Below are 23873 nucleotides of genomic sequence, written 5' to 3' on the forward strand. Positions count from 1 at the left end.
ACAATTGCATCACCCAGTGTTCCATTGAGTCAAAAAAGAAACCAACTTAAGTGACCTAATAAATTGTCAATTTGTCCTAATAAATTTGTCAAATATTTAAGTATGTCTTAAAATAAGAAATTTATATATCTTAGACATAATAATTGTAATATTTTAGAAACTCGTTTTACAATATAAAAAATAAATTAGTTGTCATGTGTACGTTATTTTAGTAATACATAGAAATAACTATAAAAAAAATTTAAATAGAACTCATTCTGTATTTGTTATCTAATTATTATGGAACACTGGTTGCACATGGCCCTTTCCTTTTCCTCATTGGATAAATTATTTATTTTGCGTCGTGTTTAAAAATGTAAATGTTTCTCAATGAAAGTATCTTATAACGAACAAAAGCGAAGAGAGAGTTTAATCGTAAATATTATTTTTACGGAAAATTCTATAAAATTAACAGCATACTCTTTTCATCAACAAGCTTTTCTCAATTTACGTTTTTTCTTCATATTACATCAGTAACAGAGAGTTTCTTATTACAATTGGACATATTAAATATATTTAATATATCGCGAGCATACTAGATATTCAATAATTAAGAAATAATATAAAATACGTGTTTTCTTCTTTTAGAGAAGCGAGCTTGGAAGAAGAGTATAGTTTAAATTTAATTTCTAAATTAAAATCTATACATATACAAAAAGAAAGCATGAAAGTATCGAATCGAGAAGCTCGCTATATAGCATATTGTAATGAGTTTATTGTAAAATTATTGTAATAACAATCACATATCGAGTCATCTAGCAACGAGATATAACACACATATTAAAATGATGAGACATAAATAATTTAGCGGCATCACCAAGTATCTTGACGCTAGTATAGCGTTGTAAAATCATGTAACATTAAAAATATATATATTTATTTATATATAATATGTATAAATTGACGAGTTATTCCTATAAATATCCTCTAAAATCTGCTGTGATAAATCAATCACTTAGAAACAAATTCGTGATTTATTCAACTTTAGGCACCAATGGTATGCAGACCCTGTCTTTGGTACATACGACCGATTCAATTTTTTGTTCATATCTGAATAAAGAAGACGGACTATCACAGTCTTCTGCATCTGAATATACTTATTTCATAGCGATTTCATCGTATGGATACTTCCTCCTTACACATTTTCCTCTGTTCTTGCACGTTCAATGCAAAGAATTTGTTTATTACATTTTCGTTTATCTGTGTGGTACAGTCCTAAAGCACGTGTTCATTAACAAAAAACTCAGTCTTCTTCCTTCTTCTCGGGCTTCAAGTCTACCATTGCATGTATCTCGTCAGGACTGTATCTGCAAAAGTAGAAAAAAAAACATAACAATTAATAACATATCTTTAATTTTTTCAATAATTTTTCATATTAAAATTTATTTTAATTTGTAAAAAAAATAAAATATTAAAACGTTAAAATACATTATTTAACAAGAACAATCTAAATTTGTCAATGTATAACACGCAAAGTTAATTAAAATTTTTTAACAATTGCAATATATGTATACACTTATATTTACCCTAGTAGACTTTGTAAGTCGCATACAAAGCGATATACGTATCGCTTGCCAGCAGTTTTGTGTATGATGTTCTTGTCGTAGTAATAGCGCAAGCCTCGGCTCAGCTTCTCGTAGTTCATCTTGGGCTTGTTCTTGCGAATACCCCAACGGCGTGCAACCTCGTCCGGATCGGTCAGCTTGAATTCCCAGCCGTCGCCGGTCCACGAGATGAAACTCTGACATGCTTTGTCAGTTAAGAGCTCCAACAGAAATTGCCACAGCTGAATCGGACCTGATCCAGTGAAGCATGGTGGGCCGCCGCCTAAAAAATATGCCATATGATATATTTAATTAAGGCTTCATATTATTAAACAATGAAACAATTAGTAAAGTAATTAGTCAAAATTGTAATTTTAAATAACTTTGGTGTTACAATGAATGTTCAGATTTGTAAAAAAGAAAAGTTTGTTGAATAATTCACTGTTAGAGCATTTATTAAGTAATTGTCAAGCAAAGGATCCTAATTTGATTCTCAGAATTGTTACTTCACATGACACCAAATATTTTGAAAAATATTTCATTCTGATAAAAAATAAAGTATTCTGATCACAAATTTAATTTTAAAGTAATTGGAAATAAATTGCGTCATCTTCTTTGAAAACAGAAAATCACTAAACGATATCAAGAATAAATAAAAAAAAAAAAATGTAAAAAAATATCGAATAGTGAATTTACCTGGATAACCGGTGAGCATCGAGCTCTGCAGTAACGGCTTTTGGTCCGCATTATTGGCGATAGATGTGGGATGATGTGGATTGGAGGAGTCACGCGGTCCGAGTCCCGCAAGAAACGCGGGATGATGAGGCAGATGATCCCCAAGCCCGACACCCCATTGGTCACCGCCGACGCCGCCGCCTCCAGCACCGCTCCCGCTACCGGGAACCGTTTGGAACGACGTTGCATCGTACTGCCCGTATCCGCCGCTCTCGCTGTAACCCTCGTGGTAGCGTCCTGTCAAGCAAGAAAATTAAAATTGTTATTTCGATATTCACGTGGTCCCAGTTAAATATGAACGTACTGCGAGAAAAGGGGGAAAACTAACTTGATTTTAGATACACATATCTATTAAATGTTTTAAATATTTTTATTATACATATTTAAATATAACATTATTGTATAACTAATACTAAAATGTATCCAAAAAATATGTATAATGTTAGAAATTTAGACAAACAACATAGACCGAGTCTTTGGAAATTTTTACTGAGTTATCTCATTTCTCGCCTATACGAACCTCGAGGATAGTTCTTGAACGGTGACGGCTGGTACTTGGGCTCGATGTGGATCCCGCTGGCGCCGTAGAAGTCCGACGAGCTGTCCAAGTTGTACGTATGCGGCGCCTGGTGATCTTGTGATAAGCTGTGATATTCGGACGCCTCGTCATATCCCGAATAATGAGCCGGCGTCATGTAACTCTCCGTGGCGGTCGCGCTGACTCTCAAGTCACTCTCGTTGCTACCTGCACCCGCGAGCTCGCTCCCGCTGCCCAGAGCGCCGCCACCGCCTTGAAGATGCTCGGCTATGTGGTGATTGCTGTAGTTCGCTGTAATTGTTTTATTTTTGCAAATTAAATTTCTCGGTCTATTTTTATCAGAAAAAAAAATAACGATATAATAATGAATACAATTGTACGACATTTAATAGAAATTAAATTATAGTTTTATGTGTAAAAATGAATAAAGATAATTTATATATTATTTTAAAAGTAGTCTTGTAACCATCGTGTTTGGGAAAATTAAAAATATGGAATCTCTTAATATACACATAAAAAATCTCAATAAATAAATTTTATGAATTAAAAAATAGCTTTGCGCCATTCTGTCGTCTCTTAAGTAAGGAATTTTAGCGTTTGACATCGTGTCAAACAAAATATTTGCATACATAAGATTAGATAACGTGAGAAACTTACATTCCGTTTTGAGCTGATTTAAATTCCGTAGATGGATGTACGCGTTGTTGGCATTATTGTTGTTGTTATTGTTGTTATTACTGTTAGGGGTACTAGAGTGAGAGGTCGGTGGTTGGGTGCTATGGCTGTGGGGTGGAGGCGACGTTTCGTCTCTTTGACTTTCGTCTTGGCACACGGGACTGCGAAGGTGATTATAGCCGCCTGCAAGTTGAAAAAGAAACAATTCGTCTTGCATTACAATGTCTTAATAAATGACAGAAAATCAATCGGTCCGGTTATTAAACATGTCAAATTCAATACATTTACTTTCGATATATAAAGTGAATCAAACAGGAAAATGCACTTATCAATTTTATCAAATACTTATCAAATACGTGTATCTGTGAAATGCGTAAGAAGATAGAGAATTGCAATTAGCTAATTTGTGTATTACTGCTTATCACGCTCCTAAAAAGTCGCATTAAGAACATTTTAATGTTTACGATTAATATTTCTATCACTTCTAAGTCGAGGTTTAAAAACGCTCCATTAAAAATTCAACGTTTTCTCTTACATCGGTACATATCCATATGATTCTTCTTTCGAAGAGAAAAGATGAGAGAGAGGGAGTTACAGAGGGATACCTAATCTTATCATATCCTAGGCTACATTCATCCAAAATATTGTTTTTGAGGAAAATTTTACTAAAAAGACACCAGTCACAGTTACAGTTTACCTTATAAAAGTAATGTTTTGGAATGTAGCCTAAATAATAAATATTTTTCTTCAGTATTTCTTAAAAGTCTTTGTAATCCCTTGTTTAAATCTCTCTCTCTCTCTCTCTCTCTCTCTATTTTTTTCAAAATCATTACAGAAGCATCGCCAACGTCTGCGGATAAGGGAGAAAGGACGATGCTGCGTCGTCGTACATCTCTCGTCGCGGCACTCGCGGCACTCTGACACTATGCAGGGAGGAACCACAGCTGACACGTGGGCGGCGCGTATCTCGACGATTGGTCCGTACGAACTCCGCCTATCCTCGACTTCCGCTCTACGATCGCACGAGAGAGAGCCCGGGTATCGCGCGAAGCTGTGGCGTTCGAATCGCCGCTGCCTGGGATCGCGATCGTCGGAATTAACGAATTTGTTGTGATACGCTTCGGTCTCCTCCATGATATACGGCTTGACACTGGAAACTTGAGTTTCAAGATTCTAAAAAATTTTAAGCTTCTAAATTTCTGAAAAACTTCTAAGATTCTAAAAACTTAGTTTTAAGATTTCATTTAGATTCTTTTTTCAAATATAAATTGCGCTTCTATCGCTGATAGAAATAGGATTTCAAGTCCGTGAAGTTTTTTGTATAAGAAACTCATTTCTCGTGAATATTTTATCCAACAAAATTATTTTTTATTCTCGCAAAATAAATATTTGATTCCACACATTTATTAGTTTAGCTTGCATAAGATAAATAAAAATAATATTTTGTTCTATACATATAAAATAGATTTTTATATGTTATTGCATTTTTTATACGTCGTGACGATCATGAATAACAATTCTATGAATCAGATTTATAATATAAAGGTGACTGTGTGCGCGGAAACGAACGTTACATTGTACATTACTTCATACACCTCATGCAGACAATACCGCAAAACTTATCTATATACATGAAAAAATGCAGTATAGGTGCAACATAAATTTTTTAATCTGTGTGATTTCAAACAAATCGCTTTCAAACATGATTATCTTGAGATAATTTTGTTTGTTTCATTCAAAGAATTTCAAGTATTTTTTTAATGTCTTTGTCGAAAAAAGATAAGACAAATCTTTAATTTAAACACAAGAAAGGGTAGTGGTTGAAAGTTGGTTGAGTCACTTATCTTATCTATCTCGAGACATATGTTTCGCTACTTGAACTCACGGCTAACTTAGATTTCACGCTAATTATTTTAATGCCGTACCTAAATGCAGTCGATTGGGAAATAAAATGTAATAGTGGCAACAACAAAAAAAATAATCACTAAATAATAATGCAGCGGATAATGATTTTTAATCATTATTTTGGCAAACAAGTTCAGTTCTTAAGATAAACATTCGCTATTATAAATTATTATTTGTTAAAGACGCAAAATAAATTAAGACAAGCGGAAAGAAGACGAGGATGAGCCTTTAATTTAAAAAATCTACGCGATTCTGTTGCTATTAAATATGCAACTTTAAACTAAATATACAAATTAGATCGAATAAAACGCGAGGTCCCTCGAATTTGTACGCGACGCGCTGCAGTTTAAATGGGGTGGCCGAGTCGTTAACTTCAATTTATCTAGGATTTACGGAGCGCCAATAAGAAGCAGGTGACGGCGAATGCGCGTTTTATCTGTTAAGGCGAAGCCAGGTGGCTCGCCAGGATTGTTATCGTCGGGCCCTGTCGTGTTTATTGCATATCTCTCCCTCCCCCTCTCATTTACACGGTATAAACAGTTTAGCCGGCGCGATTAACGCGCCCGCTAGAATTGATCTTTTGTTTAGTAATATACGTAAAACGCGATGAAATGCGGGCGATAGAGACTGCAACGAATTACCATAATCCACCGACTTTTACGTTGAAACGACAGCGTTCTATCGCGCGCATGTGACGCGCCGCCACCCCACATTCCCACACTTACGTTTTAATAACGAAGGAAAAAAAAACAGGTGCGCCCCGCCGCACAAGTGTCGCACCGGCCACGTATCGTTAATTTCGTTTAGCCGTCTTTAATTGGACGTAATTACAAACGCGGGGGGGGGGGAGGGTATGCCAAACCAGCTTCAAAGATCAGTTTTCAGCGAGCATTACAGCTTAAAAAAATATGCATTATAGATCAAATTGAAATTAAATAAATAATAGTAATAACAAGATAGATGGTAATTAGAATACCATTTGTTTTCAGGGAATATCATAAGGTAAGTAACTTTATTAAGTTACTAATTTATAAAAATTTATAAAAATTTATATTAAATATAAAAATTACCAGAGACTTGGATCTATTATAATTCTGCATTAAAAATTCAATTAAAATTGAAAGATTTACAAAAGAATTATTGTGACCGTATCGTTTTACACGTGACGCTCTGTATTATATTACAGCAACGGTCTTCCATGCCTTTTTGGACTAATAGATTCTAGGAGACTCTAAAAGACTCCATATGGCACCTGCCGAGGATTAAGATTGTTTTAAAATAGCATACTAATTTTTTTTTCTGATTTCGATCGCCGGGGTATATTATTTTGCGGCTCGATACCAGAAATCCGGTCGCTTTTTATTACACAGTCACGTTCAAAATTTGATCGCTAACGTATATATATATATATATATATATATATATATATATATATGCAATTATACACTTAAAGAGAATTTGCCCGATTATTGCAACACTCCGAGCGTCTTGCGCGCGCGCGCTTTCCCGTAGAAATAATTACTCGCGAAGCCCCTCCTGCTTTCCCATAACTCCCGTGTCCATGTGGCGACCGTGGCGTCGTTAATAGGGCCGTAGGGACAGACCCTGCATATTCTAAGTACACCTGCGAGGTTCGCGTGTAGTAGCTGCACCTCGCACCCCGTGTTTCATGGACGATGAGCGTGGGAGTGCAGCCTGAAGCTGGCCCTCACGCTGCACACACAAGCGCATGGGCGCTCTCTCTCTCTCTCTCTCTCTCTCTCTCTGTTTTTCTACTAAAGCCAGTCATCGTTTAGAATTTCAAGTATAACGCGGTCAAAAATGTGTCTTGAACTAAGAACGAATGTCGAACAGAAAACTCATCATTTCTATATCGCAAAAAATTTAATCTAACTAGTCGAAAGATAACAATGGCTATGAGTTATCGTTATTATTATTTTGCAACTACAAATATTGTGCGCACAACTACATTATAATTATTGTTTAGCATAAGTAAATGAAGTATCTATTTTTAAAAACGTAATCCATTGTGTTCCATAGCGTTAATTTCGTAAGCTAAGACTGATAAGAGCGGTTACAAATTGTTAACATAATTACACGTACTACGTCGTTGGGTACATTTAACTATGGGTACATTTCCAACGTGGTTGGTACACGTATGTTTAACTTAATATCCTTACAACAAAAAATACCAGTGTAATGACGATTCAAGGTTCGACAAAATTCGGCATTTAAATATAATTCTATACATTAAATTAATTAATGAACAACTTGACATTATTAAAAAAAAAAATAAATAAAATTTTATTGTTTTCGTAAATTTTTGAAACGTTTTCTATTCTTCTTCCTATCCTCGTAAACCGAATGTACGTTATCTAATTTAATATTAAATATTAAATATAAGTTTCAATATTAAATTGTACACACTAAATTTCTAAATTAAACCAAAAATAGACAAAATTTAAATGACTATAAAGTCTCTTATCTGAAGAAATATTTTCTTTTCATATATAAAATATGTTTCCTACATATTTTCTTTTCATACAAAATATGTTTCCTAAATATAGCTCCTTCTGCCGAACCCAACGAGGCCGGCTGAACGTTCGTTAATTAATAGATCAACAGACGAGGAAATTTCGGCAGCTACGACATCTCGAGGAGCGTGTCTCGAGGAGCAGGGGGAAGCCGCTTGCGGGCGACGCGAAGGGGACGCGATGCACAGTCGGGCTATGGTATATCGGGCGGGCAAAAGTAGCAGCAGCCGCGTATCAGCTGTGAAACAGGTGCCGAGGACTGCCAGAAGTGCCGGCCGCTTAGGCGGCAGTAACGGTGAGCAATGAAGGCGGCGGCGGCCAGTAACAGGAGCAACGACAGCGACGGCGACGCCGGCAGCCTCGTGGCACGTGCCAAATCGAATGAAACGCCCGGTCGGCGTGCACAGCTGCTGTCTGCTCGAGGCAGGGTACTAGAGAAAGAGAAAGAGGAAAGAGAGACCCGGCGGCCTCTTGAAAATTAAAACCTGCCTCACGAATGTTCTCGACTCGCCGCCGCGCCGGAAGGTCATTATCTTCGGCCGGGGAACTCGCGGCTGCGACCCACATCAGGATCCGGGAATCCTCGGCTCGTTAGACGAAACCGAGAGTTCGCCGCTTGGGAGTCGCGTTTCCGAAATCTCGGGATCAAGAGTTCCGGATCGAAGTCCCCGATCTTTTGCTGGATACACTCACGAGGATATTCGGAGTTACGTCAGAAACATAATATCGTTACGTCAGAAAAATAATATCAGGACTGAGAGACGAGAGTTTAACATTTCGGTGATAAACACAATATAAGTGAGTCACATGTAAATGTTATCACTTTCCCCGTTTCTATCAAATGTATTATAATTAACTTATTAATCTCGGCTCGGCTTACTTTTTATCTTTTTAAAGTCAAATCCACATTGGTGGAAACATTAGACCTCGGCTATGATCTTACTTTCATACGCCTGACATCTGTGCCTCTCGATGAACTCAATGTGCTACAAAGCAACGTTTCGAAGTATCGAATGAATATTATCTTCCGAATAAAAAAAAAAGAAAGTTAATGCCTTTTACACGTGCTTAGAAGAAACGCGCCATTATATACGTTCCGAAATAAAAGTGTTAAAAGCATAAGTAGATATTTACTATTCTGATTTATGCAAATAAATTTGAATGGTAACGAATTCAATGTGACATAGAATTCGAGAAAAATTCGTATCCCATTAATCTAATGGCACGCGCGTGGATTTTGTAAGCGCACAGGCCATCCCCTCGCCTGTACACAACTAAAGTGAGGAAACGCGATGGCTTCTCTTACAAAAATAACGCCGCCGTTAGAACAATGCGCCAGCGGGGAAAAATGTTAACGAACCTGCAATCGCGTTAAAACGAAAGTAACGACCGTGCTCGCTTTATCTCCATCTAATCTATCGCGCGTATGCACAACAATATATAAAGACCGCGGCGAAACGACGCCACTCTTTCTCCCGGCGTTCCGAGTCTACGAGTTTTATACCTGTCGTGGTTCGTGAATCGTTCCTTTTACTCGAAACACACACGCTTACACACACACACACACACACACACACCACACAAACACACACACATATACACACGAGTGTCGCACCGACACGTAGAATGTACAGGGAGACGCGTGATGAGCACGGCTCGTAAAAAAGTCGTCCACGACTGCGGCACAACGAAATCGCGCATTGTTCGTTAGACCGGTGACCTGCGAACTCTCCCACACTCTACCTACCCCGCACAGTGCATCTGTGTGCACGCACGTATACGCACGTACGTCAGGCGGAGGCATCTACATAATCGCGCGTGTTATACGAGAAGAGAAGCGGCGCTCGCTCCGCAACCGCTTCTGAATCATTAATTATCGTCATTGAGGAGAATAATCGGATTGGAAGATCGGACGGGATGAAAAAAAAAGCTATAGTTACTTGTTAACAAAGAGACCCAAGTAAACCCGCAGAAATTGTCGATTCCTATAACAAAGACGACGTTTTCGGAGAAATTTGCTTAGAGAAGCATAATTTTGAAAACGCGACTGTTGACCGTTATATTTAAATAACTATATATTGTGAAATATACTACAGAATGCGAGGGCTGCTTAATTGCGTCTTTTCAAAGCGGGAATATTCCGCCCTTCTCCCGGCCGTCGTCACAAATGAGGGTCGTTTTCACCAGCGTGATTAATGATCTCGAAATCATATTATGACGATAGTGACGGACGTACGGACGTGCTTAGAAATCTGAATGACTTAGAAAAATCATGACGTTATGATTTCTGAACGCATACGTAAATTTTGACAGCCTTTAGACGTAATATTCGAACGATCGATGAATACGTAATTTTTCTCCACGGTTGGACGAATATATGAATAATATACGAATGCCGTCAATTTTAACAATTTTAATAAATAATTCACTCATTCAATAAGCGACAAAGATTTTTGCTTAATCTGAGTAATTAAAGATAGTGTAAATAAACCGGTAATCGTTGAAGAATATATCTGGTCGAATCCGTAAGTGTTGAAAGATTCGAATGTAAACTGTGCGATTCACGAGCGCGTTTCGTTGGTCGGTTATCACGCGAATAGGAGAAATTGGCGTGACAGAACGATAGCGAGGCTGAGTTAATTAACTTTATGAACCGTGGCGCACCGATATCTTGCCGTTTGAAGTTGCGCGCGCGCGCAACATTGATGCAGCTTTTATCTCCAGGCTCGCTGCAATTCGACGCATCCGAAGCGTGTAACCCGAGCTCCCAAGCGTGTGCCGCCGAGACCTTGCGCGATACGCTTTATTGCCGGTTTAACGAGGGCCACACCTTAACGGGGAAGGACGAGGGACGTGCATCGCGAACAAAAGATCCTTACGTTCGAAGTAACGATACAGTTACGGACCATTATGCAGATAGCCGAATGTTATAATTGTGACGTATCAGCCTGTCGTTGACAGAAACAAATCGTGCAAATCGCGAGACCGCTTTCGTCGAGATCGTTTTCGTCTCGACGAGACTCGCGAGGATACCGAAAGAAGAGACTTGTCAAATTAAGCCGCGGCGTCACGGATAATAAGAGATATAAACATTTCTTAGCTCTACCCTTTTTGGAGATGAAGAAAAAGAAATTGGATCTCGGCTGATTTTAATTGATCCATGGATAAATTTTTTATACCACTGCAGAAATAACAAGCTCAATAAAAAAAAATATTTATAAATTAAATATTTATAAATTAAAATATTTATATATATATATATATTCTTGTACCGGTAATGAATTCCGAACTAGCATGCGATCGACCTTGACCTAATGTTTAATCCATCAGATGTCGGTACGAATCTATAAATTATACTATTTTATTATAAAAACTTACTCGTTCTATTCTGTTTGATAATCGCTGAATTTATTGAATTTATTTTCAGTAGTCTTTCGATATTTTAAATCAATCTATATAGTAAGTTTCAATAATATTATAATCAGACCTCATTTTATTGAGCTTTAATTTTTTATTGTAACAACCAGCATTTTTAATTATAACAACCAACGATATTCGAAAAATTGCGTTTAATGAATGCTCGAAAATGTAAGTTTTTTAAAAATTCTGTTCTTATATTAAAGAAATTTTTTTTGTCCGACTGGTGTCCGAACAGGATAATTAATATCCTGTTGTTGAAAAAGGTTCCGATCGAAAGTTGTTAGAACTTTAGTATCGTCTGAGTTATCGCGTAATTTGCAAATAATTCTGTCTCCTTATATGCATGTCCCGACACTTGACCTCATACGCGAGGAGCAATCGCTCGATAGCATCGCCAGACTGAAACCACAAAGCCGCTTTAAATAATGGATATCGATTGACATGTTGGCTGGATTTGCCGTATAGAGTCAAATGTGGAACGCGATAATTTCCACTCCAGACGTCGATACATTTTGACCGTTGAATTTTATTTGAGTTTAAAGCATTCGAGAAGTGATTGTGAAAGATAATCCAGGTATACGTTACGTGGAGATATGGACACAAAATAACTGCCTCAAAAATAATCGCTGTCGGAAAAAAGTTAAATTTACGCAAACTCGTCTTTCCTTGCATTGCATATAATTAGTACAATATATATAGCTCTGTTTAAATAATCCATCGATTTTTTCATACACTTTAGACGGGTAAAATCAGAATCAAAATCTGCGATTGAGTGTAGATAACGTATCGTAATTGCAGGAAGTACGTTTATATAAAGATCTTGCCGTTTTATTTTATTTTTTTAATCAGAATATTTTCTTCAAAGAGTATCTCGCTACGATGCTCTTCGAGCAAAGATCGAAGATCCTGGGATTAAATACCTTCCACCGCGACATTCTTATATGCCGACTTGAAAATCTTGTCAAAATCCGTGAGGTATAAGATATACCTGGCGTGTGGGTGGTCGCGTCCAAGGAGACCGGCGGCACCACGCTAGTATTGCTGCGGGTGATCGCGTGCTGATGGGAATGTTGATGCGGATGATGGCCGGTGAGAGGCTCCGCCTCCTGGTACGCGGGATAATCGGCGTAGAACGGTTCGTGGCCTGTCATCAGCGTGTCCAGCATCTGGAGCACCATTTCCGAAGACGCGACGGCGTTAACGTTGCCGCTGCCGCTGCCGCTGCCGCTGCCGCTGCTGCTGCTTCTGCTGTTGCTGCCGCTGCCGCTGCCGGTCGCTAACGCGCCGATGTCGCCGCCGTTCGCGTACGCGTCGACTATTATGCCCGGCGCCTGCCCCGAAGGCCGCGACGTCCCGACGCTCACGACGCCCGCCGTGACGTCGCCTTCGATTGTCCCGCGCTACGACGACGTTGGTCACTACTCCTCGACGGCGACGAGCGCGCGAGCATCCGTGCGACGATCGGATTATTCCGCGCGTGGCCTTACGACACGCCGTTCACGCCGTCCGCCGTTGGGACGTTGCGCATGGCAGCGCGACGTTGAGACACAGCCGCCGCAATTACGACGACAATGACGATAACAACGACAACGACGACGACGACGACGACGACAACAACGACGGCGGTGATCTCCTCGGTCCTCCTCGCGGTCGCTTCGTGCGATTTTCTGCGGCGGCAATCCGCTCGTCGACGGCATAGACCCTCCGAAGTGGCGTGGCGCGTCGACGAGAATCGGATAGGCGAGAGACTTCGATGAACGGCTGCGATCTCTCTTTCTCTTCGATATTACTCCGGGAGAGAAAACTCGAGGTCCCTCTCGCTAGCCGCGGAACGACGCAACAGGTGTCTCCCCGGCCGGCCGCATCGGTTCTCGCTCCTTTTTCGTTGACTCAGCTGCACGCAGCTGAATTTAGTATAGTCCTCAGGTATCCCGCCTTCGGCCCACGACGCTCGATCCCACAATCGGAATAAAGTCGTATTCCCTTAATTAACAGTTCACTGCGCTCACAGTTCCGCGGTCGGCTGCAATTTTCAAGACGTCCTCCCAATTATTCACCATCGCTTGGTTCTCCACAGAGAACCGGGATTGATATACCTTCCACCAGATAAATTCCCTCAATCATTCACCACCGTTCGGATCCGCTCGCGGAACTGCGTTTGATTTTCCAGGTATTCCTCGCACTGATTACTAATTACTCACTGCATTCAGTTCCACAATCAAGATCGAATTAAAATTCCCGACGTTCTATTCTACGAACCGGATCGAGACTCTTTCAAGATATCCTTTAATCGCACACCGCGCGTTCAGTTCCCTGCACGAGGAGACTCAAGTCGAAATCTTTCGAGAGAATCCCGCTCAATTCTCAATCGCGGGATTCGCTCCTCATTCAACCACGGTATATACTCCGCGGAGTATATTTATCCGCGGGTGATCCTTCGATAGCGAGGTATCACTGTCCGCGCGCGAGATTACTCCGGAACGGACGCGGCGAGCCCGGAACGCGGCTGGCAGAGAGACGTCGAGCAGACGCGTCGAGCAGGGAGATCGCTCTCTCTCGCGTGCACTCCTCGCGACCGCACTCCTCCACTTGACGCGAGCGCGCGTGTCACTGTGACGAAGCGCCGCGCCGTTTCCGCTCTACGGTGCTCCGCGGCCCCCGTCCCTACCGCTCCGCATCTCTCGTCCCTTTCATCCTCCATCGCATTTTCTTCCCCCCCTGCCCGCGGGATCCCAGCCACAGACGCTACCGTCTCGCACGGCTATGCTGGTGTCGCATTGGTGCCGCACGATGGAGGTGGAAGGTGGGAGTTCACGTGCCTGCCTGAGTGGGGCTGCTCGTCGAGTGGAGGGGCACGGAGATAGGAAACCTGGCCGCTTGTTCAAGGGGGTGAACGAGGGGGGAGACCGGCGGGGGTGCGAGAGGGAGGGGGGCGATCTCGCAGCGAGAGGAAGGGAGATCGCAAAACGCCCCCTCGAAGCTTCAACCACCTGCTGCCACCGTTGCTGTCGTCGTCATCATCATCATCATCATCATCGTCGTCGTCGTCATCGCGTTGCCGCGGTATTCCGTCGTATACGTACGTTTGTACGCGACACCTATATACCTTTGATCGACGCGACTCGGATATTTCGCAATCGTTGACAATGGACAACTCGGTCTAATTCACGATCTCTGATGTTTCACTTAAGAAAAAATACGGGTCATATTACTTGACTTAAAATTTTGAGGCACCTCAAAATTGTCAAAATAATGATAAAATTTCGTGATTTAATATTTCATGATATTCAGCTGTACACATATGTATATAAAATTTGTTTGTTCATTCATATTATTTCGGTATTTTTCATTTAAAGTTTTTTTTTGTTATGAAGCGAATACATAATTATTCATTATTCACGTAGAAATTCTCAAAATCTCTGCTGAAAAGGTACTGCGGTGATGCAAAATAAAAATACAGTAATAATAATGAAGGAATCAGAACAAAAAATTATTTTGTCATATATGGTCCGAACTTTTATGACGTCTCGTCTGTTATTATCTCATAATGAGATTGGACAATATGTGGGCGATTTCACGATGTGATGTCGCGCAGCGAGAAATATTCGCAGCAAAGCGCTCGTGGTGATAAGTTATCGCGATAAAAGTCTAAAGCGGAGTCCCACATATCCCGTGTATTTGATTGTTACGTTGAAATTGTCAATTGGAAAACAGCAAATAATAATCTAATAACAAGTTAATAATTGGTCAATTAGTAATGGCGTACTATAATGACGAGTGAAACGTAACGCATCTCGTCTACACGCACATAGGACGTGACGTAATTACTATGATGTACTTTAATTAATTAGGTATCGCTAAAGCGTAATGTACAATATCGACATCGACATTATTAATTTCATCATTTTCGTTGATTAAAAATAATATATATTTTAATATAATTGATAAAATAATTATCAAACATGTATATAATTTGCGTTTAACATTTTCTCCCGAAATATTCATTTCAGAATCAGCAAAGAATCTTCAGAATTATCTGTCCCCCGTGATAGAAATTGAAACGGACAAAGCTATTGAAAAATATAATTTTGACAATTTCTAAACCCATGTGCGATTTTGCACAAAGATTCTATAATTTTGCATAATGTATTTTCGTTTGTTTTCTTTAGCACGCGAAGAAACAAGAGAAAGTCCCGGCGCCGATTACGCGTATTTCGCCGCGCTGCGGATCGTTAGATCGTCTCCGCCGTGCGCGCGCGCGCGAGCGGCGGTGGATGAACGCGTTCGACGCGAGCCGAGAAGGACCTAGCCTATTTTTGAGAGGGGGCTGTGACCAGAGGGAGAGAAGGTGGAGGCAACAGACCGGATGTTGAGAGGCGAGGCAACGGGGGTTTCTCTGTTCGGCGGCGGTCTCGCACGTGATGCAGAGGGGACCGGAAGCGCTCACTCCCCTACGCCTCGTGCCTCTCTCGGGTTCGTATAGCCTCGGCGGCAATAGTAATGGGACTTACGAGGGCCGCACAATAAGAACGCGCGCGCTTCGTTACCGCTCGCGTTCCGGGCCTGTCCGACACCACGTCGGCCGTCTCTATTTTCTATTTGAGACTGAGAATCTGAGAGAGAGTAAATCGATCGTCAAGCGTACCGATAGTACGTCGCGAATTTCGTCCTGCCTTGCGCAATTCGGCGAAGAAAGATATAGCTTTATTGCTAAATTTTCTTTTCTTTTTTTTTTTTTTAAGAAAATAAACATTATTAAATATAAATTCTGATATATAACTTTTAATATCATTTTAAAGGACGATTGTATTTTTTATCGAGAGAGATTTATATTGTAGATATGTATATTGTATAGATATGATTATCTAAAAAAAGATAACCAATCATTAAATCACGAATTATCGATGTAATCAGGTCTCTAATAACCAATTCAATATTAACTCATTATTTTTTTAAATTAAACTAATCTACATTATATATTGATATACTTACATTTATATATATTGGAAAGATATAAGAATATTAGATATAAGAATTTTAGATATCTTATTCGTAACGTATCTTCAAAAATATTATTCATATGAATATTTGATATAGATAAAAAAAAATAATTTATTATATCGAAATTGTGTTCAATATTAAATTAGAAAGGCTTCAATTAAGGTATTTAATGTTCGTTAATTCCCGTATTTAATTCCCATTCCAATAAAATCTTAGTAAATCTGCTGCAAAGAGAATCGCTATTATAACGTATATTTTCGACCAAACTAGTCACACAAGACGATCTGGTTCTCTTCTTCACATCTGTGCGATTCTTCCACTCAATCGGGACACGCTCTCGAAGTGAGCAACAATGCTGCGGTGAAGCGGTTCTGAGGAGGGTGCATTTACGAGTGCATTAAGGGAGGAGTACTCGAGAACATTATAAAACTATCTTGCCGTCCCGGAGTGGTATTGGGGTAGGTCCCCCTCCCTTTCCTTTTTCTACCAGTCCTGCCCAGCGACTTCCGGTTGTAACGTGAGCTCCGAATATCGCTTCTGCTTTTTTCACTCGCCCCCTTCTTTCTCCCTCTATCCCCTCGCTTGCTTTTACGCTCGTTCCTTGCGTTGCTCCTTTTGTTTACCTCTATCACGATATTTTTTTATGTTCGTAGTTATGCTAAATGTACCAACATGACAGGATACATCTTGATCATCGAGCGACAATACCCGATTGTACAATACTTATAGTACTTATTGTACAATTAATAAAAATCCCGAAGTAGGACGTAAAGTAATACTTGCGATGAGCAATTCATATGTAGAAAAAGAACAATTATATTCATATTCATATAGGTACTTTTATCTTATTTCAGAGCCTATCAAGAACTATAATCTTGCGTAAGAAGATATAATGTATCTTGTGACAATTTATATTTTAATCCGAAAAATGCATGAAAATACATAATGAGAGAACATTCTTCTATATTCTACCTTTCTTCTCATTGATCTGCGAGTAGAGCCATTAGAATAAATCATAGCTATAATTTTATAACCATTCTGTACTATAACTGATTCTATACATACTCACTGATAACCGTTTGCATTACAATTCTTTTCGATTAAAAAAAAATGGTGTGACTAAAACGACGTTAAAATTCTTGAAAAAGAAGTAGAATCTCTGCGGTGCCGAGACACTTATACCAGAGAAGGAACGTACTTTTCTATTTCCGGCCGCGTTCGTATATTTACCTTACGCCGTTCATCACGGCGTATACGTACGAAAACCTTGACGATAACCACGACAACGACGACGACGACGACGACGGCGACGGCGACGAAGGGAGGGAAGACGATACGCACGAACGGGAAAGAAAGGACGAAAAAAAGAACGTATATACACACACATACACACACACACACGCACGTATGTACGTGCGTACGTGCACGCACACGTGCGTGTGCCACACGGTCGTGTCACGAGTTCTGAATGAGCAAGAGGCTTTGTAGACCCTCGAGGCGGTGTACGAACTATGAATGAACGAGTGAATGAATACAACCTGTGCCAACTACCCCTCCCGCCCTCCCCTTCCCGTACTCTCCTCCTTCCCTCCCCCCCCCCCCGTGGACGGATGCGCCCCTTGCTTCCTTCTTCTATTCGCTTCATCCCTAGGCGAGTCTCTACTACTTCTAGCCCGCTATATACGCACAGTCGCTCCTTTATATCTTTCTGCCCGGGATATCTGCGGTGGCGCACCATATGACGCCGCTGGGTATAACGCGCGTTCGCGCGACACCAGCCAGCGGTGTGTGCATTGCGGATCCTTCCGCGACGCGGGAGATTGCGTGATGGCTCTCTCTCGTTCGCGCCGCACCGCGCGCCGGTTCGAGAGAACGGGCCGCTACCGCGCTTTTAATACCGTTTTATTATCGCGCTTATTAAGCTTCCCGCGTAGCCCTAGTCACACATTAAGTATATACCGGTTTGAGGAACTAGGTACAATTTGCTCTGGCCGCCTCCGGCGCGCGCGCTCAACGTAAAAACGAGGAGTGAACGAAGTAAGGGATTAATTCTTACTCCAACATTTGCATGTACGAGTTTCATGTCGGGTCGAATGAAACTTCGAGATCTGGATGTCTAGCATTTGTATGTAATTGACTATGATTTAGAAAAAAAGAGAGTATCTTTTTTGAGAGGAGATTACTCTAGACTATATACGTAAAAACTACGTATCTTAGTTAATTACACAAAACAAAGAATCAAAAAATCAGATTAATGTTTTTTTATCGCAAGATTATCTACGATAAGGAAAATTTCGATTAATTAAAATTACAAAATACGATGAAAGCTGACGTCACGCGATGGACGTTAGGTGACGGAGAGAGGGAGAGAGATAGAGAGATAGAAGCGATCGGAATGCCGCGTAATTCATTCGGCGTTAGTTATAACGCGAGGGTTGCTTAACAAATAATCATTGTATTCGCCGGCGTGACCAATCGCTCCTCTCTCCCATAAACGCCATCGACGGACGTCACGGATCCTTTTTTGGGCGTCGCGTGTGCTCGTCGTCAAATCACGACGCGAGCGTCGCTTTCGCGCGCGCGGGGATTCGACCCTCTCTCTCTCTCTCTCTCGTCCCCGCGCTCGCTGTCGTTAATTTATGCATATTAATATGCACGCGCACATATACGCGTTACGCGTGTTTGTGGATCCGTGCACGTGCGCGCGATACGTGACACGAAGCAATGAATACGCGACAAGCTCGACGCTTGTCTTCATGGACAGCACGCGCTATCATCGTCTATACGTTCACAAAATTCATCCTAAGGACCTATTCTACCTTGTTCCGTGGATTCAAATGGCGATTGGAAAGGCTACAATCAAATATAACCGAACTCTTATTTTCGTAAGAGTGTTCGACAACCCTTGTACGATGTTACAATATTGTTATTACATATACACACCTTTAATCTCGCAATATTAATCTAACAATAAGTTATATTATCGAAGAAAGGAGATTTGAATTCAGAAATTTCTGCTCTTGAGAAATGAATTGAAGAACAGACAATTACAATTTTTCCGACAACCGATATTATTATTTATTAAAATTTGAAATTGAAATAAGGTATTCCGAGGAGCATTAGGAGCGCAACGCAGAACAATCCAATTAGCGAATAAATATATTAATATCGTCGGAAAATATCTCGGGACTTATCTGGGTTTCTAATAGCGCAATTAAAAATTTATACCGTCGTCTCGGTTCGAAATAACAGAGCGATACATCGCGGTTCCGACACGAGGAGGTCGAAAGCGAGGATAAGCGAGAGTCGAACCAGAGACCTCGAAGAGCTGTGATACATAACGTAACAGTGCTTTAGCAAGCAGAAATAATGAGTCTATTATACGGATGTTTGTGTTGGTCGCTTTGTAACGACGACGTCCGTAAGACGCGTACATACGGTACCGGGCCGAGCCGGGACGCACTTTGGCGAACGAATATCAGTCAGCGCTTGTCAAATTTTTTTTTTTTTAGACTGGAACAAAATCTTCCTTTGATATCTTACACGTTATTTGGACATTAACGGATGCTGAAGTATCGTGTAAAGTATTAAAGACAGATTTCTTCCGGTCTGGAGAGAGACCGGAAACACTTTATTTGAGGGCCTCAAAGAAATAGCAGTGCACACGTAAAATTACATTGTTCTTCTAGTATATTTGATTTTATATATGTTAACAAGAACAAATTTATTCGCGGGTAATTAATTTTTTTCGTAGATCAAAGCACAGTGAACGCGAGTCGACGCGTTTTATTTTCAGAGAAGAGCTGGAATGTAGGGTATGCTTTATCAGATACAATTGAATTACAAGCTGTCTTTTTGGGAAATTTAGATTTTAATTGCAGTAGTTGTTAAAATTCCTCCTCAGCTCCGGTGAGAATTTTCAGCGGTTGATTCAGTCAGTTCTAACATGGTAGTGGTTTCATTCTGCCTTCCACGTAGACGAGAACGATTGAAATCGGGATATATACGAGCGCATTCATTAACGTCCACGTACACGCGCAGGTATGTGTATGCGTGCCGCGCGTTATATCGAGGTAGACACACGCACGGCGTCAGCCGACGCGGCGTGGCGCGGCGTGGCGCGGCGCGGCGCGGGCGAATCGTCTCTATTGTCCGCGGCGGAGCGTGTAGAGGACCCGACTTTCCCTCGTTCACCCACGGTCACTGCTGCAGTGACGTAAGGCCCCTCGCTAGGGTAATTGTTACCCGTGCGCTACGTACGAAGACTCGCTTTATAATGTTCTCCACCACTCTCCGCGCTCCGTTCCATTCTCTATTCCATTCCATCCGTCGTCGTATTGCGCGTGCCTCCCAACATCAACGCACTTCGCGATTGCAAAGCGGAGTGTACGCGGCGGCGCATGGATTACGGAACGACACACACGCCAAGTCTGGATTATCTCCCATTGATAAAGACCGCGTTATAGTACGCGAGCAAAATCGCAGTTTCAGCTGTCGCGATTGCAAGTCACCTCTCTAATCTTCTATTTTTTTTCTTCCGTTTCGTAACATCCTCAGCAATAAAATGAAAACGCAAGATATTGTATCGCGTTGTAAAATCAATTACAATTCAACTTTAACAACACAAAATCAATAGTAAATTTTTAATGAGTAAATTACTTATGATTTAAATAATAAATTAATATTTATTTTAGATTTTATGTTGCGCTCTGTGATCATCTAGAGATGTAAAAAAAAAGTCAATTTAATAACGACGCAAATTGTATTAAAAAAATGCATTGCTCCGCATTTTTGTGACTTGCATTTCGCGATATTAAATATTAAAACATAAGTTCTTGCAAGTGCAATAGGAAGCACAATTTTAACCGACCACTGTAATACGTTAAAATTCAAGCATAATTCATAACAGCTACAAACGTATCGTTAAACGCACGATGAACGTTGCTATTTGGTCTTTCGACAGCGGCACGTTAATATGTTGTGCAAAACGCACTTGTCGGGAGAGCTGATTCGTCACGTAATGATGAATTCGATTTTTACAACGGATAAGCGCGTATGGCGAAAGTAACTCGGTCAAAGCCAGATAAATGATCAAACGTTAATGGTTAGACAAAAAACTGGGTCATACGCGCTTGTGCAAAAATTCTCCGCGTCATAACGGCGGGCGCAACCGAAGGGAGGGGGGAGGGGGAAATTTTATTATGACCGTTGCGCCAGCGTTAGCGTTGATATTTTCACTCGGGCAATTCGTTCGCCCGCGCCGTAAAGAAATTAAAAGTAAGGTTCGTGACCGGTGAATAATACGATTCTTAGTTCGAGCACACGCTAGCGAAATCTCGTCGAGACCGCATTGCACAATACCTGCGTTGTACAATAACAAAATCGTTGCGCAATCGACGCGGCTTCATTCAACAAAAGTTCGATATTCCGCAAAATGCGCTTGACACGCGGCCGTGCCGCCGCGCCGTCCTGATCCCCGAGTAAATCCTTCCGCGGTCGCAATTCACAAGATTGTACAAAACTTCTGAATGAATAGCGGCAAGAGAGCTATTCCGCAGGCAATTCCGCAAAAAAAAAAAAAAAAAAAAAAGGGAGAGAAAAAATGAGTTTGAACTGTGCCGCGCGGGTAGCTTACATCATCTACACGATGTTATCTATGAACTATCATACATGATTGTGGGATAGTTCGTTTGTTATTCAGATATTATGTAGTGGCGTATTCATCGGGAATTCAAGAGTGTGCGAGCCGTAAATAAAGAATAAGTTTTTCAGGTTCAACAATATTCTCGTGATTACCGCGCTACGTGAAGAATATAATGGACAAAACAAAGTGTTACATAAAGGCTGAAGACGCGCCCGGCTATGTATAAATGGGCGCGCGCGTCCTAATAAAAGTCCGAGTGTTTCTCGTTTCGGACGTCATTCGAGCTCACCCTCTCGCTTGTCACTCGCGCGCCTGTAACGAGCCGTATCGCAATCAGCCCTGAGAGAGAGAGAGAGAGAGAGAGAGAGAGGAGAGGCTAGACGTTTGACGATTCGATTTCTAGGCATATACGCGCCGGTGAAATCGCGACCTGTCGCCGACGCGGTATACCCCGCGGTACGACGACGAAGAAATGCTAAATGAGGAACGAACAGTGACGATAATGAGAGGTTTGTGTTTGCAACACGTGCAAACGCACCGACCTGAGAGATGTTATCAGCCGCCCTGACGTAACAATGAGAAACTCCTCCACGCTTTCGTTTGTACTTGCAATCGGGGGAAATAAATAAAACGCGTCTCTCGTCGCGCAATTTAGCGGTCCCTTGCATATGCGCGCGAGTTAATTATCGCTTATCGGAAAGGGAAGAGTATCGGAAAGTCGCCACACGGTGTTTATAGGAAGTGAAGCTCGCTGCAATCGTCTGCACAGGCACTATCGTCGATGATAACGCTCTTTATACGCGCGCGCGTGCGGTCGTACAGGGAAATTAATAGTATCACTATCTCGTTTTTAGAGGAAACGCCCTCGATACTCTGCGACAAAGAGATCCCACGAGAAGAGAAGAGATTCCAGGCCTCAAAGGTTTGAAATTATTCTACAGAAATTTGCTATATTCTGTGGAATATTCTAAATCGACGTAAGACGTATGCACGTCTACGGGATATTCCTAACGCAAGACCGAGAGTAATTCTTCGCGAATTGGAGGAAGACGGAGAGGAATAGTAAAAATGGACTTACCATCGTTATGATACTGTCTCGATGGCAGGGACACCGCGCCCGAAGAGGGTTGTATCGGGGGTTGTTGTTGCGTACCGCTCTGAGGAGGACCGGAGGAGTTGGAGGTGGCCGAATTGGCGGGCGTCGACGGGTTTTTATGTTCTGGTGTTGCCACCTGATGGCCGCCACCCTGGTATCCCAAAAAATCACCTAAATCTGGCACGCATACGCTTTCATACAAGTTCGCCGGCACGTTCTCCAGAGAGGCCTTCGCTGCGTCGACATCTAAATGTAAAACGGAGATAAATCCTCAACCGGGCTGCCAACGCTTTGTTCGATTCTGATGCCTTTGCGAGTTAAATAGCTAGATTCGCGTCATCTCCGTTTTTATCTGTCATTTGAATCCGTTTGAAAATTGTGCACGTTCATCATTCGCGATTTTTAAGCACGGTAAAATCACATCGTTTCTTAAGTGCTCGTTAACGTTATAGTAATGTGCGTTGACTGAAGAGACTCTAGTAACATTTTTGCATTTTGTATTAATACAAAAAAATTATTATTGTCGTATACGATCGTTTCCTCAACCGCGATTATAATTTTGTTCTTCACGAGAGTTCCATAAATTGAACATGTATCAACGATATGATCTCAAGAGTTTATTTAATAAAAATGTCGTAAAATTTAAAAAATAAAATAAAAATTCGAATAATATATTTTTGCAAAAATTGAAATATGTTTCGTATCTTGATTGATGAACCCGTTAACTAAACATTATTAGCAA

The 23873-nt window shown here is 41.0% G+C and overlaps 1 protein-coding gene across 4 annotated transcripts in view; it reads right to left on the reverse strand.

Moving 5' to 3' along the window:
- Positions 1 to 383: 383 nt before the first annotated feature.
- Positions 384 to 23873, reverse strand: part of LOC105452665 (ETS-like protein pointed) — a 105549-nt gene continuing 82059 nt past the window's right edge. For 3 of the 4 annotated variants that reach the window (XM_011693979.1, XM_011693978.1, XM_011693983.1), the window contains 6 exons: positions 23114 to 23377; positions 3514 to 3714; positions 2839 to 3147; positions 2280 to 2555; positions 1566 to 1866; positions 384 to 1346 (listed from right to left, as the gene is read on the reverse strand). In XM_011693979.1, the coding sequence (XP_011692281.1) occupies positions 1283 to 1346; positions 1566 to 1866; positions 2280 to 2555; positions 2839 to 3147; positions 3514 to 3714; positions 23114 to 23377 (1415 nt within the window). In that variant the 3' untranslated portion in view covers positions 384 to 1282. The remainder of the gene's footprint in view (positions 1347 to 1565; positions 1867 to 2279; positions 2556 to 2838; positions 3148 to 3513; positions 3715 to 23113; positions 23378 to 23873) is intronic. The other variant, XM_011693980.1, reaches the window with a different exon arrangement.

Source organism: Wasmannia auropunctata, unplaced genomic scaffold (assembly GCF_000956235.1).
Source record: "Wasmannia auropunctata unplaced genomic scaffold, wasmannia.A_1.0 LD336026.1, whole genome shotgun sequence".
In the NCBI taxonomy this organism is placed as follows: domain Eukaryota; kingdom Metazoa; phylum Arthropoda; class Insecta; order Hymenoptera; family Formicidae; genus Wasmannia; species Wasmannia auropunctata.